General features: G+C 43.0%; 1 protein-coding gene across 1 annotated transcript; it reads right to left on the bottom strand.

The window, feature by feature from the left end:
* Nucleotides 1–799: 799 nt before the first annotated feature.
* LOC118395511 (synaptopodin-2-like) lies at nucleotides 800–17,019 on the bottom strand. The gene is made up of 3 exons (XM_035789339.1): nucleotides 16,278–17,019; nucleotides 5,939–8,121; nucleotides 800–2,703 (listed from the first exon to the last, which is right to left on the bottom strand). Exons 1-3 carry the CDS (start codon nucleotides 17,017–17,019, stop codon nucleotides 2,164–2,166), a joined length of 3,465 nt encoding a protein of 1,154 aa, XP_035645232.1. The 3' UTR covers nucleotides 800–2,163.
* Between the last annotated feature and the right edge of the window lie 1,379 nt (nucleotides 17,020–18,398).

Below are 18,398 nucleotides of genomic sequence, written 5' to 3' on the forward strand. Positions count from 1 at the left end.
ACCTGCGGGATTGTCAGTGGGGGACGGGGGGTGCTGAGGAGTATTTCTGGTTGTAAGAAAGGCTTTTTGTAGGGCAAAACTCATTCTGATTGGCTGGGCATATGCCCTCCCAGGCCCACCCATGGCTGCGCCCCTGCCCAGTTATGTAAAATCCATAGATTAGGGCCTAATGAATTTATTTAAATTGACACATTTCCTTACATGAGCGGTGACTGAAAAATCTTTGAAATTGTTGCATGTTGTGTTTATATTTTTTTGGTTGGGGTGTCATGTGGCTCTCTTCACGTGTGTCATGTGGTTCTCTTCACAACGACAAAAATGTTTGGCAATGAGATGAGTGAGATTCATTTTTAGTTTTTTTCTCATACTTAACATTTTAACTTTCTCTTTTCAACTTCCTGTGTAAAGTCTCCCACCAGTCGTCTCCCAATAGCTCAGTCTGTGATTATGTAACCATCTCTTTGGTTACTAGTCCCTGGGTGGACTTGTGGAGATGCTTTGTGACGGATGTCGGAGCAATAACCTGACATGTTATCAAAACAAACACTGGCTGCAGTGGAGTGTAAACTTTAGAAAAGTACTTTCTCTACTTACCTAACTCCACATTCCACTCCATTTATATACATGTACCTCATATATTACTACGTGTTTTATTGGTATTCAGCAATTGTTTGTTTCTCAACGAATTCAGCATACCACACATTCTGAATAGGTAAACCAACTATTTCCAAAGTGTAAAAAACATTTGACAAATCCTACATATCTTACATACATGAAGTAAAACATCAGAGGCACGGTGTACTCAACAACCTTTTATTGGAAGAGTACAATATTTATCTTCAGTGCTGCAACAAATGAACAACACGATCAAGTGTTAAAAGTGACAATATCTTCAACACATTCAAAAGTGTGGCACATTTCGTATGCCTTTCACGGAAGTGCCGAACCAATCGCAGAAACGTCAACCTGTATTCAATGACGTGGTCTAGAATATAGTGTGTGCCTATGTTTTGCAAACTGACAGTGGTATGAACAAAAACATTGTTAATGTTCTATATTTCAGCAATGAAATATGACATTTGATTTGCTATTTTAAGAAATGTAAGACATTTGTAAATGTCCTTCATTTTCATAGTAACAGAAAGTGAACTTGAATATTGGTTGTTTTCATCCGTATGTGCACTTGGTACTTACTATCTAACCTGCTACACATGCTATCGCACATATTACACAAACCATCAAGGAACCCTAGCAGTACATTTGAAATCCGCTCTACTGTATTGATATTTTAGATGTTACCGCTTACATCACATAACAATACTCAATCCATGTTTCTATTTCGTTTTCATATTATGTGGAAAATAAAACAAGTTATAGGTTCAACACATCTAACTTTCTTTTCCCTTCCATCTGTCACTGTCTCACTCATCACCTTGCAAACCTCTTACTTTTATGCACATGCAAATAAATAATAGGCCTATCATTCATTCAATGGAAGATGCAGTACATACTACAGATGTGTGTGAATGCACTTCACTGATCAGAATTATAGTGGAGAACGAGAAACCACTTCTTTGCCCCCTGTGGCCACAGGACAAAATGCACAAACAATCCATGCTCAAACCAAAATACTGTACATGCACACGCATATAGAAAAACAAACTCCATTTTAAACCAAAGACCATTAACATCAGTACTTTCTTTCCCCCAGAAATGAAAACCTTTAAAGCTGGACTCCATAATGGTGAAACAAAGTTACTAAAAACAACTAACACTGTTTTCCCCTCCCTCTGACATCATTGCACGCATGATAGAACAGCAGATTTAATACTACAAATGTTTTTTCAACACTGTGAAACGCTCCTCACCTCAAAACAAAAACAATAACAATGGTGGTGGGGCAAACGGTGGCGCCGTTTCCCTGCAGAATCCATCTTCAAACGTGTAATTCACCTTATCATGCTGCTGTAGACCGTTATCACTATCTGGGTCAGTATTTCCTCATTGATTCCAAACATTTGTCTTTAAAAATAAACACTACCTTGATCAAATTGTTAATTATAATATATTGGCCCTATTGTTTACATCTGTACATCCAATTATATTTCCTATGTTTGTTCTTACAAGTGCACTGTTTATATGTTTGAATTCTAGCTGAGGAGATTACCTTCTCATAGCTGTGCGTGGCAAGGTAGCGTAGAGGGACTGACTCGGGTGGCCCGGGCCTCGACCCATATGTCCAGCGCTAGCACTCACCGCTGACCACAGAGGCTGGGCCTGTCTGAAGGGAGGCCCATAGACAGGGGCAGAGGTCATGCTTATAGACCTAGTATGCATGGCTGGGGGTGGAGCACGATAGTAACCACCACTGACACTGGGGGCGTCCAATGACACCTTGCGTTTCCATTCGTCCGGAGGTTCTGGAAGAGATCGTCGGTTGGCGGCGGAGTTGACGTTAGTGGCGATGGACTGAGGGAAGTTCTGGAATCGGAAGGCATCGTCCACCAGGCCCAGAGGGCTCCGGGAAGCAGCCTCCCAAGGGCTGGGGGGCTTGAGGGCAGCTTTATCCTGCCAGGAGGTCTGCCTCCCGAGAGATGGATGGAACACAGGGGTGGTCACAGGGGACATAGATGACTGCGAGGGCATGTAGGACATGGAGCACATCCGCCTGGGTAGGGACAGAGAGTAGCTTCTGCCAAGTCCCTGGAAGAAAAGGACATTGTACTGGATTGATGTGATTCTGGTAATATTAAGCATACTGTACACACTGGGGCTCAGGGTCAAAATATAAAATACCAAATGTACTGTAATGCACATGTATTTATGAGGCATTAAATAAATGTGTTCATGACACTGTAACCCTCTGTTCCCAACAAAGAATTTGGGGTAGAATACACAGAAGAACAGTAGTTCTCCACAACCTGGTTTGGCCTGGATTGAGCCGAGAAGGAGAGAAGATTCTCATCCTGTTGCACTGGAGTTATAGGTGATTCATTTTGAGGTCCAATAAAACACACACAGAAACACACACAGAAACACACACAGAAACACACACAGAAACACACACAGAAACACACACAGAAACACACACAGTGTCAGGGAGCATATTGCCTCCCGTGAAAGGGCAGGCTATCCCCTTTCAAACTCTTCAAAATGGACACAGGCCAATTCTACTCAACTGTGTGTTCATCACCGTCCATTACATTTCCCCATAATCATTGCTATTTTTTTCACAACATTAGAAGTCATATCACTCTCTCATGCAGTGTCATTGTTGCCTGGAGATTAACACCTATGAATAATCACAGTAGTAAACGGCCCTCAAACCTAATGATGCAACATTACTGCACATTTTGTTCAGTGTTTATGTTCCAAACATATCTGGGTGACGTAATGGGGTCGTTTATCCCATGGCCAATTAAGACCAATGGATGGGAAGAGAGTTAGTTTTCAGCACTTACCTTTGACATGGGTTGATCCTATCGGGTCTCTGCTTAGCAGAGCTAACATTTCGAAAGGGATAGCAGGTTTTAAAGATGGTGAGTCTGAGCTATATTTGGAAACAGATGAGCCCTTTGCTCATAGCAGGTCTCCATGCAAACATTGGGTTTCAACAAAGACCTGTTTAGAGGACGTAACACATTGCCTTGTGGTTTATTGAAAACTTAAACTTACCAAAGCATCTTATACAGGTGTAAAGGACTCATATATAGTTTCATTTGCTGTAAAGTAGAAGTAGACGAATAAAGAGTGTGGTACAATAAGTAAAGTGTGATGCATTCATAAAAGAAAACGTTGCAAGAGTCCATGCAGAAGTAATGAAATATGAAAACATACACAGGGAAAGTTAAAGGGAGATATTTAATAGCAAGATTGTGCCGAGTACAAGAAGTGCAATATACAGTGGAACACATAAAAGAGGAAAAATAAATGTAACAAAGGACAGGAAAGGTAAAGTCAGCAATCTGGTTGGAAATTAAAGAAGGATTGTTTGTAATATATATATATATATATATATATATATCAATTGCGTTTAACCTGAAAATAAATCATGTTTGATGTAGTGTTAAAATGAAGATGTTGATAAAAACAACTAAGTAACTGGCCATAATTGACAATAAAATACAAAAATTCCACATGGTCAACAACACAAAGATGTAGAGGGGACTTTAAAAACACAATTAGCAAAAGCGTTGAGCTGTATCACACTATTAAATATAGTTTGGAATGAGACTGAAGGAATTTTAAGAGGTCTGCATCCAAATATAGTGCCTATGATTCTTCTTCTATTATTATATCTCTTCCAATCATCGTCATCATAAAAGTATGGACAAACCCCCCTGTTTTTATGCTATGCACTCTCATTGCTATCATATTGCATACATTGCAAACATGATTTTGACTAGCATCCAACCTACCTACACAGTTTTACATTTCCTATGGGTATGAACATTACTGTTCCAATAATGGTAATGTTGCATGTGGTCATGAGACCACTGGTGAATACAGGCTACCCTGAATATAAATGAATTTGCAACAAAAAAAAGGCGAGGCAAGGCACCATAGACAAACGAGAAATGTTTCCTCTTTTCAGCTGCACACACAACTGATCTCATTTTCCTGAAATTACTCAACACGATGTATCCCTAGTGGGACCAAAGCTTCAGCCAAGGAGGGGACTTAATTTGTTGAATTCTGCCTCTTATGCCTAATGTGTATATCACTTTCCCCTGCTAGTATCTGTATCCTCATGAATGACCTAGCGCTGCAGTAAACAATATAACAGCTTCCTAACGGATTGACTTGCTAAACTGTGTATCAATAGCTAGCAAAATTAGCTAACTAGCTTCATTGGCACACATTACCTTCATTGGTATTAGCAGAAGCTAACATTAGCTTCATTCACATCTTCATTAACAACACCTACAATAGTCTTTCATTCTCAATTGTTTTTCAATCAGCTGAGAAACACTCACGTACAGCTACAATAGCCTCTAATTTCATTGTTTTACAAGCTACAAGGCAAACAGACAGCATTATCAAGTTGAAGTGGGGGCGTTAACTCAAGCAAAGGAGGTAGATCGAGGAGGGGTGGCCAATTAATGATAACAACCATATGAAGTGATATCTATTGAAATATTCTGTCTGTATAAAATCACTGGTATAAGCCAAATAGTTGGTCTGGAAAATGACTTCAGTGAGACATTTGTTTTCTTATGTTAATTTCATATAAATGTAAATGTTCTGCTATTTCTTTCAACATTTTGGTAAAGCATTGTTTTCCCTTGTTGACCTGTCATGCATATTGCACATTCTTTAAAGATTGAATTCATTGTTTAGTTTTGTTGTTCTAAGTTGTCATTTAAAATGTTTTGTGCTAGGTTTGCATACTATGTACAGCAGAAAGTAAGAAGATATAGGGTGACATTTTGACACTGCAACAATGCAAAGATATTACCAAAAACAAGTCCATTTAAAAAAAATACTTGGCAGGACACGTCTAATTATATTTATTTTCTAAAATAAATGGTTCTTTAGAAAAGGTAAGAAATAGTGTATAATCTCTGCATTTTCTGCAACATCAAAATGGGGCAGTGGGTTGGAACTAGTGTTGGAGAACGACATGCCTCCACTGTTTGGTTGCTACCGCTTGTTTTTTGGCAGAAAATGTAGGCCGAGGAGCCATTTGAATGGCACCTCTAGAGAGGACATCAGCATCAAAGGGTATAGAAGACAAAGATGCTGAGTTGACACTGAGAGATAGCTGACAGGGAGTGCTTGTGGGTATAGGGCAGTGGGTGCTTGGAGCTTGGGGAGCTTTGTTGGCGCTATCATGCACAGCAGGTGAAGCATTATGCTTCCAATCCAATTGCTTGCTAACTGGGAGTGGTTCACTTGACTGTGTAGGTTGACAGTCAAAAGGGTATAGGACACTCACCGATCTAGTAGACTTAGCAGGAGCTATGGGCTTGCTTTGTTGTTTTGCTGGGGGAAGGTCATGGCCAGGGTAAGAGTAAGGAGAAATGGTAAAGGCAGGTCTAGGGCTGACAACAGGGGCAGGTTTAGGGCTCAAGGTTGGGTTGGGGGCCGTTTTGAGGCTAGGCCTAAGGCCTTCAGCCTCAGTGCCTACGTTATATCTAAAGAGTGATGAGTCCAGCTGATAGGGCTGATGTTTCATGACATCTAGGGCATCCAGGTGCTTGGAGGGTTGTGGTTTGGTTTTCACAGTGGTCTTTGGTTTGATTTTTGGACTTGTTGAATAGGGCTGTTTAGCTGCTGCAGGGGGGTAGAAAGGAGCATGAAGGGGATTGTATGACAAAGGAGGTGGGGCTCGGATGTTGGAAGAGTATCTCCAAGCACCTGGAAGGGAGGCGGTGGGGGAAGGACACTTTGCTTTGTTGGCCTGAACTGTTTCGGCATCCACCACAAACTTCTCCATACGGGTCTGCCTCTTGGCAAAGAGTTCGGCACCTCTTCCCCTCAGAGTTGGACCATTTATGGCTGGACTAACATGGCCCTCAGAAATGTGACCCATTGAAGAAGTAGGTGGTGCCATGGCTGCGTGGCTGTAAGAGCTCCCTCGTTGGGGTGGGCAAGATGCCACCGAAGGATTTGGGGACTTATTCTTTGAGACTGTGGGTTGGCGAGGTGCCGTGTGAGTTGGGTTCGGGGCCTGAATACTCACTGGGGACCACGGTGGCTGTGGACTCCAGCTATTCATGGTTGGATGAAGTTGAGAGGGTGATGTTGAGTTGGCTGGTGCCCCAGTGTTCATGGGTGGCTGTGGTCGTGACTGAGTTTGGGGTGGTTCCCGGGGGTTCGCCGTTTGCTGAGGCGAAAGCCAGTCTTGTTGTTTGAAGTATTGCTGAGGAGAAGACCCCACTGGATTTGGGAAAGATGCCGGGATTGGACTCCTTGCCAGGTGAAGTAGGACATTCGAGGGACTCTCCTTCAACCATGGTGGACAGACTGGGTTAATGCTAGGCTTTGGGGCAACAGGTGGGGGATTCTTGTGCTTGACTGTTCGGGGTTGCATAAAGTTGCATGCCTCAGCACCAAGACTAAAGTAGTCTTCCTCTTCGCCTGACTCAATATATGATCTTCTTTCCCCTCTGTTTTGAATATAGGCGTTGGAGGGTTGATCAGAGGCCGCTCTATTAGCACCTCTTCTTTTTGAGTCTGGTAGGATGCCCGTCTTTATCGCTGGTACAGATATGCGTTCGTCACGCGAAGCTATGAAGTCCCCAGTTGGGGACCAGACCTGTGGCACTGTGTGTATAGGGACTGATACCTTGAATTTGAGTTCATGATGCTTCACTGGGCTAGTGACACCACTAAGAGGAGAAAATGGGACAGGCACTCTGTTTTGGGATCCCAAGAAGGGCTTAGCTGTTCTGTTGGGCACAAGAGGCTTTGGTATGGCACTAGCTAGGAGGTTGGGCATACTGTTCATCATGTGAGCATATTGTTGCATCTCCTGTTGGTTTTCTTTGTACTGCAGATGTTGATTGCCATGACCATCCATGTAGATCTGATCAGCATGCCTTTCACTGTATTGAATTTGATTGGATTGCACATAAGTTTCATCTGTTTTGTAAGACTTGTACATTTCTGTGTCTTCAAGCTCTACGATACCTTTGACGGGTAAGCCTTTGCGCCTCATTTCCTCGTGCTCTAGGGCAATCTCATCCATCCTCTGGCGGCGCTGCACAAACATTGCCACGCCCTTGCCTTTTGTCTCTGGCAGTTGCTCCATCTCTTCCAGGTGGTGAAATATGTTGGCTATTCCAAGGTTCTCCCAGTTTAAATTGACGTCTCGGTCTCGTACATTCACTGTGTAGTCTTCATCAAGTTCTAAATAATCATTCGTGGCCAAAGCAAACCTGACCGTTTTGCCGTATTCACTTTCTTCGTCTTTGCCGCTTTGGTCGTCAAACTGGTGCTGACCTGTCCCGTAGCTGACAAGTGTATACTTCTTAACCCTTTGCCGACGCTTCTTGAACATTAACACCCCTCTGTTTCTGGAATTTGGTGCGTTGGTCAACAGCAAAGCAATGCGTTTACATTTAGACTTGGCTTCCTTCACCTGCCTGTCTGACTGGCTCTCACTCTGCCTGGGCCCTGTGAGGGAGAGATGAGGAGAGAGGACAGAGATAAAAAGAGAATGTAATTCCATAAATTATAATTGTTTGCTACCTCAGAATGATGCATATGTAATGTGAGGAGGTATCACATAAAAGTAGCCCACATACAGTACATTACAAGAGAACTGTCTACCCATTTCAAATGATCTGTGTCTTGAGAATGTCATCAACCGATTCATTTTAGGGTGTAGCTTTCTCAATTGCCATTTAAGTTAAAGTGCATTCGGAAAGTATTCAGAGCCCTTCACTTTTTCCACATTTTGTTACGTAACAGCCTTATTCTAAAAAGCAATACATCATTTTTTATCTCCTCATCAATTTACACACAGTACCCCATAATGACAAAGCAAAAACAGGTTTTTAGATTTTTTCGCAAATGTATAAAAAAAAACCCTGAAATATAACATTTACATAAGTATTCAGACCCTTTACGCAACACTTTGTTGAAGCATCTTTGGCAGCCTCAAGTCTTCTTGGCTATGATACTACAAGCTTGGCCTGTATTTGGAGAGTTTCTCAATTTCTTCTATGCAGATTCTCTCAAGCTCTTTCAGGCGGGCGGCGGAAACGTCACATCTTGGCACATCTTTTATCAGGTCTCTCCAGAGATGTTGGATTCAAGTCCGTGTTATGGCTGGGCCACACAAGAACATTCAGAAACTTGCCCCGAAGCCACTCCTGCGTTGTTTTGGTTGTGTGCTTAAGGTCCTGTTGGAAGGTGAACCTTCGCCCCAGCCTGAGGCCTTGAGCACCCTGGAGTTTTCATCAAGGATCTCTCTGTACTTTACTCTGCTCATCTTTCCCTCAATCCTCACCAGTCTCCCAGTCCCTGCCACTGAAAAACATCCCCACAGCATGATGCTGCCACCACCATTCTTCACCGTAGGGATGGTATTGGCCAGGTGATGAGCGGTGCCTGGTTTTCTCCAGATGTGACGCTTGGCCAAGAGTTCAATCTTGAATCTTGTTTCTCATGGCCTGAGAGTCCTTTAGGTGCCAAACTTCAAGCAGGCTATCATGTGCCTTGCTTTTGAAAGTGGTGATGTACTGCAGAGATGGTGGACATTCAGGAAGGTTCTCCCATCTCCACAGAGGAGCTCTGTCAGAGTGACAATTGGGTTCTTAGGCACCTGCCTGACCAAGGCCCTTCTCAGTTAGGCTGGGCGGGCAGCTCTAGGAAGAGTCCTGGTGGTTACAAACTTCTTCCACTTAAGAATGATGGAGGTCACTGTTTTCTTGGGGACCTTCAATGCTGCAGACATTTTTTGATACCCTTCCCCCGATCCAATCCTCCAACACAATCCTGTCTCGGAGCTCTACAGACAGTTCCTTCGAACTCATGGCTTGGTTTTTGCTCTGACATGCACTGTCAAATGTGGGACCTTACATAGACAGGTGTGTGCCTTTCCAAATGATGTCCAATCAATTTGATTTACCACATGTGGACTCCAATCAAGTTGTAGAAACATCTCAAGGATGATCAATGGAAACAGCAAACGGTCTGAATACTTATGTAAATACGTTTTTTTTTTTTTTTTTGTTATACATTTGCAAAACTTATGGGGTATTGTGTGAAGATTGACGAGGAAAACATCAATTAAATACATTTTAGAATAAGGCTGTAAGTTAACAAAGTGAAGGGGTCTGAATACATTCCGAATGCATTGTGCATGGTGATAGCTGTAGAATATAATGGATATTGAATAGAAATATCTGATTAATACTATACAATGTCAAGTAGTTAATCTTTTGACATTGTTCAACTTAGTTGCTTGTGACTTATTGATCCTAGCACCTATGGTAAATCTAGCCTTTCTTAGTCTGGAATATAATTTAATTAGTATGGTTCACATCTAATCCTTTGCCCTTCTGCAAAACAGTTAGTGTTTATGAATGTACAGTGCTAATATCATGACATGATTCATGAGGAAAGGAATTTATCACGTACAGTACCTTAGTTTTCTACATTATAAATAGAAGCCTTGGAGGCAGACAATTTTGGAAACAACAAGCTCTATTATTTCATAATGTATTACAAATCATTCAAACATTAATGGCCAATATTTTAGAGTAACCTTTCTCTTCATAACATTTAGACATCTCCAAAATAAAGGAACAAATAGAGAGCTAGAGATTTGAAATGTAATTCCAGACCTTCTATTTATTATCTTGTCACGACGACTCCTGACAAATGTCTTTCCTATCATATTGTATTATAGCAAACACTTCCCTTTACTTGAAGCTTCCACCCTAAGGTCTACTGTCATCTATTGACGTGATGGATGTCATATAAACTGACTGCACAGTTTTAGCTAAACCCATTATAGTTACCTAGCCAATTACCTGTAGCTTATATAAAGACCCTGTGCAGTCGAGTAATACTTTTAAATAGTTATATTATAAGTAGCAAACGAATACAAATAATAGAAATATGATACTTTTTAAGTTAGATTTTAGTCAGTTGACATTTTGAATTTATTTGATTTTATCCTAGAGCTATAAAGTTTTTATAGTGCTCACTAGAGGATGATAATATATGTATTTTTGCTGATAAATACATCCAATTTGCATACTAGGATATGTAACATTAGACAACAGACACAACCTGTCAATATTACATCTACAAATCTTTACATTAAAATAATACGTTAACTACTATACTCCTACATTGTTGTCAAATTAACACTTTAAATCTTAAAAGGGATGTTTCAGTATTATACTATACAGAAGCAACAAATCTATGGAAGTAATGCAGTGCCTTTTTAAATGTTCATGGCCAAATCAACTTAAATCAACTAAGTTACTTTGTTTAAAGTTACTTGAAGGTGATCCAGCTTTTTTTAACAGGCACCACCATGCCACCATCACTCCCATTGTTTTTAGCTAGTGGTGGCTAAATTTAGCTGAGGTTTAAAGAAAACCATCTAAAATGACATTTTAAAATACTCAACTTCTCACTTAAAAACTTCAAATAAGTTATTTGCGAAATGTCTTGAAGCACCAGTTTATGTTCGGTCAACCTGATCTATCCATGTTTTTCTGTTATTTTTATTTTTTTTTTTTTTTTTATTTCACCTTTATTTAACCAGGTAGGCTAGTTGAGAACAAGTTCTCATTTGCAACTGCGACCTGGCCAAGATAAAGCATAGCAGTGTGAACAGACAACACAGAGTTACACATGGAGTAAACAATTAACTAGTCAATAACACAGTAGAAAAAAATGGGCAATCTATATACAATGTGTGCAAAAGGCATGAGGAGGTAGGCGAATAATACAATTTTGCAGATTAACACTGGAGTGATAAATGATCAGATGGGCATGTACAGGTAGAGATATTGGTGATATTGGTGTGCAAAAGAGCAGAAAAGTAAATAAATAAAAACAGTATAAAAACAGTATGGGAATGAGGCAGGTGAATAAGGGTGAGCTATTTACCTATAGACTATGTACAGCTGCAGCGATCGGTTAGCTGCTCGGATAGCTGATGTTTGAAGTTGGTGAGGGAGATAAAAGTCTCCAACTTCAGCGATTTTTGCAATTCGTTCCAGTCACAGGCAGCAGAGTACTGGAACGAAAGGCGGCCAAATGAGGTGTTGGCTTTAGGGATGATCAGTGAGATACACCTGCTGGAGCGCGTGTTACGGATGGGTGTTGCCATCGTGACCAGTGAACTGAGATAAGGCGGAGCTTTACCTAGCATGGACTTGTAAATGACCTGGAGCCAGTGGGTCTGGCGACGAATATGTAGTGAGGGCCAGCCGACTAGAGCATACAAGTCGCAGTGGTGGGTGGTATAAGGTGCTTTAGTGACAAAACGGATGGCACTGTGATAGACTGCATCCAGTTTGCTGAGTAGAGTGTTGGAAGCCATTTTGTAGATGACATCGCCGAAGTCGAGGATCGGTAGGATAGTCAGTTTTACTAGGGTAAGCTTGGCAGCGTGAGTGAAGGAGGCTTTGTTGCGGAATAGAAAGCCGACTCTGGATTTGATTTTTGATTGGAGATGTTTGATGTGAGTCTGGAAGGAGAGTTTGCAGTCTAGCCAGACACCTAGGTACTTATAGATGTCCACATATTCAAGGTTGGAACCATCCAGGGTGGTGATGCTAGTCGGGCATGCAGGTGCAGGCAGCGATCGGTTGAAAAGCATGCATTTGGTTTTACTCGCGTTTAAGAGCAGTTGGAGGCCACGGAAGGAGTGCTGTATGGCATTGAAGCTCGTTTGGAGGTTTGATAGCACAGTGTCCAATGACGGGCCGAAAGTATATAGAATGGTGTCGTCTGCGTAGAGGTGGATCAGGGAATCGCCCGCAGCAAGAGCAACATCATTGATATATACAGAGAAAAGAGTCGGCCCGAGAATTGAACCCTGTGGCACCCCCATAGAGACTGCCAGAGGACCGGACAGCATGCCCTCTGATTTGACACACTGAACTCTGTCTGCAAAGTAATTGGTGAACCAGGCAAGGCAGTCATCCGAAAAACCGAGGCTGTTGAGTCTGCCGATAAGAATTTGGTGATTGACAGAGTCGAAAGCCTTGGCGAGGTCGATGAAGACGGCTGCACAGTACTGTCTTTTATCGATGGCGGTTATGATATCATTTAGTACCTTGAGTGTGGCTGAGGTGCACCCGTGACCGGCTCGGAAACCAGATTGCACAGCGGAGAAGGTACGGTGGGATTCGAGATGGTCAGTGACCTGTTTGTTGACTTGGCTTTCGAAGACCTTAGATAGGCAGGGCAGGATGGATATAGGTCTATAGCAGTTTGGGTCCAGGGTGTCTCCTCCTTTGAAGAGGGGGATGACTGCGGCAGCTTTCAATCCTTGGGGATCTCAGACGATATGAAAGAGAGGTTGAACAGGCTGGTGATAGGGGTTGCGACAATGGCGGCAGATAGTTTCAGAAATAGCGGGTCCAGATTGTCAAGCCCAGCTGATTTGTACGGGTCCAGGTTTTGCAGCTCTTTCAGAACATCTGCTATCTGGATTTGGGTAAAGGAGAACCTGGAGAGGCTTGGGTGAGGAACTACGGGGGGCGGAGCTGTTGGCCGAGGTTGGAGTAGCCAGGCGGAAGGCATGGCCAGCCGTTGAGAAGTGCTTATTGAAGTTTTCGATAATCATGGATTTATCGGTGGAGACCGTGTTTCCTAGCCTCAGTGCAGTGGGCAGCTGAGAGGAGGTGCTCTTGTTCTCCATGGACTTCACAGTGTCCCAGAACTTTTTGGAGTTGGAGCTACAGGATGCAAACTTTTGCCTGAAGAAGCTGGCCTTAGCTTTCCTGACTGACTGCGTGTATTGGTTCCTGACTTCCCTGAACAGTTGCATATCACGGGGCTATTCGATGCTATTGCAGTCCGCCACAGGATGTTTTTGTGCTGGTCGAGGGCAGTCAGGTCTGGGGTGAACCAAGGGCTGTATCTGTTCTTGGTTCTGCATTTTTTGAACGGAGCATGCTTATCCAAAATGGTGAGGAAGTTACTTTTAAAGAATGACCAGGCATCCTCAACTGACGGGATGAGGTCAATGTCCTTCCAGGATACACGGGCCAGGTCGATTAGAAAGGCCTGCTCACAGAAGTGTTTTAGGGAGCGTTTGACAGTGATGAGGGGTGGTCGTTTGACTGCGGCTCCGTGGCGGATACAGGCGATGAGGCAGTGATCGCTGAGATCCTGGTTGAAGACAGCGGAGGTATATTTGGAGGGCCAGTTGGTCAGGATGACGTCTATGAGGGTGCCCTTGTTTACAGAGTTAGGGTTGTACCTGGTGGGTTCCTTGATGATTTGCGTGAGATTGAGGGCATCTAGCTTAGATTGTAGGACTGCCGGGGTGTTAAGCATATCCCAGTTTAGGTCACCTAACAGGACAAACTCTGAAGCTAGATGGGGGCGATCAATTCACAAATGGTGTCCAGGGCACAGCTGGGAGCTGACGGGGTCGGTAGCAGGCGGCAACAGTGAGAGACTTGTTTCTGGAGAGAGTAATTTTCAAAATTAGTAGTTCAAACTGTTTGGGTATGGACCTGGAAAGTATGACATTACTTTGCAGGCTATCTCTGCAGTAGACTGCGACTCCGCCCCCTTTGGCAGTTCTATCTTGACGGAAGATGTTGTAGTTGGGTATGGAAATCTCTGAATTTTGGTGGCCTTCCTGAGCCAGGATTCAGACACGGCAAGGACATCAGGGTTAGCAGAGTGTGCTAAAGCAGTGAGTAAAACAAACTTAGGGAGGAGGCTTCTGATGTTGACATGCATAAAACCAAGACTTTTCGATCACAGAAGTCAACAAATGAGGGTACCTGGGGACATGCAGGGCCTGGGTTTACCTCCACATCACCCGCGGAACAGAGAAGGAGTAGTATGAGGGTGCGGCTAAAGGCTATCAAAACTGGTCGCCTAGAGCGTTGGGGGCAGAGGATAAGAGGAGCAGGTTTCTGGGCATGGTAGAATATATTCAGGGCATAATGCGCAGACAGGGGTATGGTGGGGTGCGGGTACAGCGGAGGTAAGCCCAGGCACTGGGTGATGATGAGAGAGGTTGTATCTCTGGACATGCTGGTTGTAATGGGTGAGGTCACCGCATGTGTGGGGGGTGGGACAAAGGAGGTAACAGGGGTATGCAGAGTGGATCTAGGGGCTCCATTGTGAACTAAAACAATGATAACTAACCTGAACAACAGTATACAAGGCATATTGACATTTGGGAGAGACATACAGCGAGGTATACAGTAATCACAGGTGTTGAATTGGGAAAGCTAGCTAAAAACAGTAGGCGAGGCTAATCAGCTAGCACAACAAACAGCAGGTAAAATGGCGTTGACTAGGCAACTGGGTCGACAGATAAAACAAACAAGCAGAATGGAGTACCGTGATTAATGGACAGTCCAGCGTGCGTCAGCTATGTAGCCAAGAGATCAGTGTCCAGGGGGCAGCGGTGGATGGGCAGGGAAGCTGGGCTGGCGAGTGTTATCCAGGTTTAAAAAAAAAAAACTAACAATGACTAAATAGCTTGTAGCTAGTTAGCTGGTTAGCGTCTGGAGGTTCTTGAGTGTGTCATAAAAATAAAATAAAAATTAAAGGTGATAGCGATTCCGTATCACAGTGGGTGATGCAGGTTTCCGGAAGGTATAAACAAAAAATAAAAATCACATCTGCCAGTGTTGTAGACTGAATGAACGCAAATTATTAATTGCATTTGATATAGTTGAGACTTTAAAAAAAAGAATAACAATGTATAAACACATAATGACACTTCGTGTTAATTTAAATAATATTTATCAAAAACATCTGTGGCCCCATTGAAAACGTCACATTTAATGAAAAAAAAAAAAAAACGAAATCGACTACTTAATAAATATATTGTTTGCAACAGCGTTTTTTTTTTTGCCATGTGCATAGAGCAAGCAGACAGCAAATCCAAAGAGGCTAAACATTCAGCAACGTTGGACTGCTCCTTTTAATGTGCTTTCAGTACCACCTGCACCTGCCGACTCTGCAACGGTGTCCTTTTATTTTTAGGTCCACATTGCAAGATGCAATAAAAACACTAGTGCCATTTCAGAGCTAACTTAGGGGGGTCTATGAGGCAAGAAAATTGAGGAGCTAACTTTCCATTACACAGTCAAAGCTAACGGTTTGAAAGGGATCGGGTGTCAAGCCAGGATGACACATGTTGGTGTCCGTCAAATGAACATCTGCCAGCCTCATCAGAGGCATGGTCGTATTTTATTCTGATCCACTCAGACTATTACATGCACAGGAGAGTCAGCCTATATGCCCAGTTCAAATAAAACACACACCCCAGCAGTCATGCCCTTTAGTCCAAATTCAAACATTGCATCATTATCTATTTTGCTTTATAAACGTCACTGTACTTTGTAGCAGCAATAACAGCAGTTCATTGACATGACAAAGAACATGATTTAAGTGACAACAAGCCAGTTACATTTTGACATGCCTTTTCTTTTCAAATTATTGCATTAAAATAACATTTCTAACATTGTTTTATTTCATTATAAGCCGAATGCGACACAGAGAAAGTTACCACATAGTTTTGAGTTGCACAGACTTACATTGGTACACGATCTACAATAAATGAATGAGGGGGTGGGGGGAGGAGGAGGGTGGCTACTTACGTGCGCGCCTCACCCTGTGTCTGCTGGGACTGGGGAGATCTCTCTCAGACGCAGAGTTCCACTGCTCTGCCTGCTCAGCACCCTGCGCTGAAATTCCAAAGGATAGATGAGCAGGAGGTGCTTCGCTGTGCCCTCCTTCCTCCAGAGACTCAACACTCCCATTCCCCCTGGCCCCGGTCCCAGAGCCCAGCCTCCTGCCGTCCCCCCTGGGTTGCCCATGGGTCAGAGTTAGGGTCATCTCACTCCGGCCAACGGAGGAAGAGGAGGATGACCGTTGCCTTGACATTTGACACAAGTTGGGGTTCGGGGTGGGGGCTTGTGGGGACTTTGGGGGAATCGGTGAAGGGGTGCTTGGGTAGGATTCGGCATCGGAGCTCAAGGATTCCCCAGGGTAGACGCTACATGGCCCCTGTGATAAGGTGTCTATCTCCTGGCTTCTGCTGGGGCTCAGTCCCCTGACCAGGCTACGTTCTTCCGGGCTGTAGTTCGATGGTGGTCTCTGATGTTCCACCATGGCTTTCTTGGTATATGGTTCAGGGGACTCCACAGAATGGGGGGACTCGGCCTGTCTAATGTGGGTGTGCTGCGGATCTATGGGGACCTCTGTATCACTCTTCCTTTCTTCATAGTAGGATCCATCCCGGGACTCTGAGATGTAAAGGTCGTCAGAGGAGTGGCCGTACTCAGAGACTGACCAAGAGTCCATGACAGTGCTCTCCTGGTCCTCTGTTTCTGGCTCCATTTCTAGTATGTTACAGACACAGACAGGGTCCTGGATGTGACAAATGCAACATTTAGAACAAGACAAGAGACAAGAGAGCATGATAAATAAGAAGACAGGGACCTTCCACTAAGAAATTGATCACGTATACAGTATTAAGTATTCATTATCAATGTCAACAATACCTCCTTGCAGCTCTAAACACAAAGCAGCAAAGCAATGTGATACGATTTGAACACGCAAACAGACACATGCACACATGCGCATGCATCAACGTACATGAGCATGCATGCATGTACATGCAAACACGCACATAACACACACACACACCACCATCATTGTCAATTCTGATGAGAGAAAACTGCCTGTACTATCTCAAGCAGTCAAGTTAATATTTGATGTTTCAATTAAATTAGCTAAAGAAACCAAATAACTTGTGCATCTGGTTTAGCCACATGTTTCACAAGAAATTGAGTTTGCAATTCAGCTACTGTGTGATCAATGCATTCTTTATTCCTAATAGGAGGCGCAGTGGCTTGCGTCAGCAATTTCTTCAGCACTGCCACCACTCTAAATGGAATGGTATGCAATATCACACTGGAAACAGCATTCACATCCAAGGCGGTTTTCCAAGCTATGATTTATACAAAGGGAGTTTTTTTCCACTCCTCCATACAAACATATCACTCGGCTGAGCGGATTTGGATTGCTGGCATTTCCATTTAAGAACTAAATCCTAGATGTGTTTGATTAAGTGTTGCCAAAAAGAAGTCTCAAAGTTAAATAGCAACAAAGCCACTGCTACTTAATTACAGTTAAGGGCAGCACTTTATATGATAGTACTGTTGCTAAGGAAGCTCTTTAAAAAAAAATGTTTTATTAAGGGAGCTCTTTCTTTCATATTGTGGCACAGTAGAAGTGTAATATGTAAGAAATGCATGTCACCCAAAATATTCCCTAACAGTTGTACTACAAACTACCCCAAAACAACCCCTATATATTAGAAACTACCCAAAACAGTTACTGCAAACATCTTCAATACCAGTAACGACCCCAAAATACTAGAAACTAAAGCAAACAGACACCCCAGACTACCTCAAACATCCCAAAAATACCAGACTACCCCAAACAGCTACTCCAAGCTGAGTTTTTGTTTTTGCATAGTTTTGTGGAAGCTGTTTTGGGTAGTTTCTTGTCAGGGGTTGTTTGTAGTTATCTGTGGTAATATGGGGTAAATAGTAGGACCTGTGTTTCAGTAAATCTTGAGTGATGTAATTCTTACAGGGGGGAGGGAATTTGATTTGATTTCCGCACTCAACAACCCGGTCGCATTTCGCTTCGCTCCACAGGTAGTATCACATTTTCATTTAATTTCATTACAGCACAACGGTTTGATTTGT

This window comes from Oncorhynchus keta, chromosome 16 (genome assembly GCF_023373465.1).
Source record: "Oncorhynchus keta strain PuntledgeMale-10-30-2019 chromosome 16, Oket_V2, whole genome shotgun sequence".
Classification (NCBI taxonomy): domain Eukaryota; kingdom Metazoa; phylum Chordata; class Actinopteri; order Salmoniformes; family Salmonidae; genus Oncorhynchus; species Oncorhynchus keta.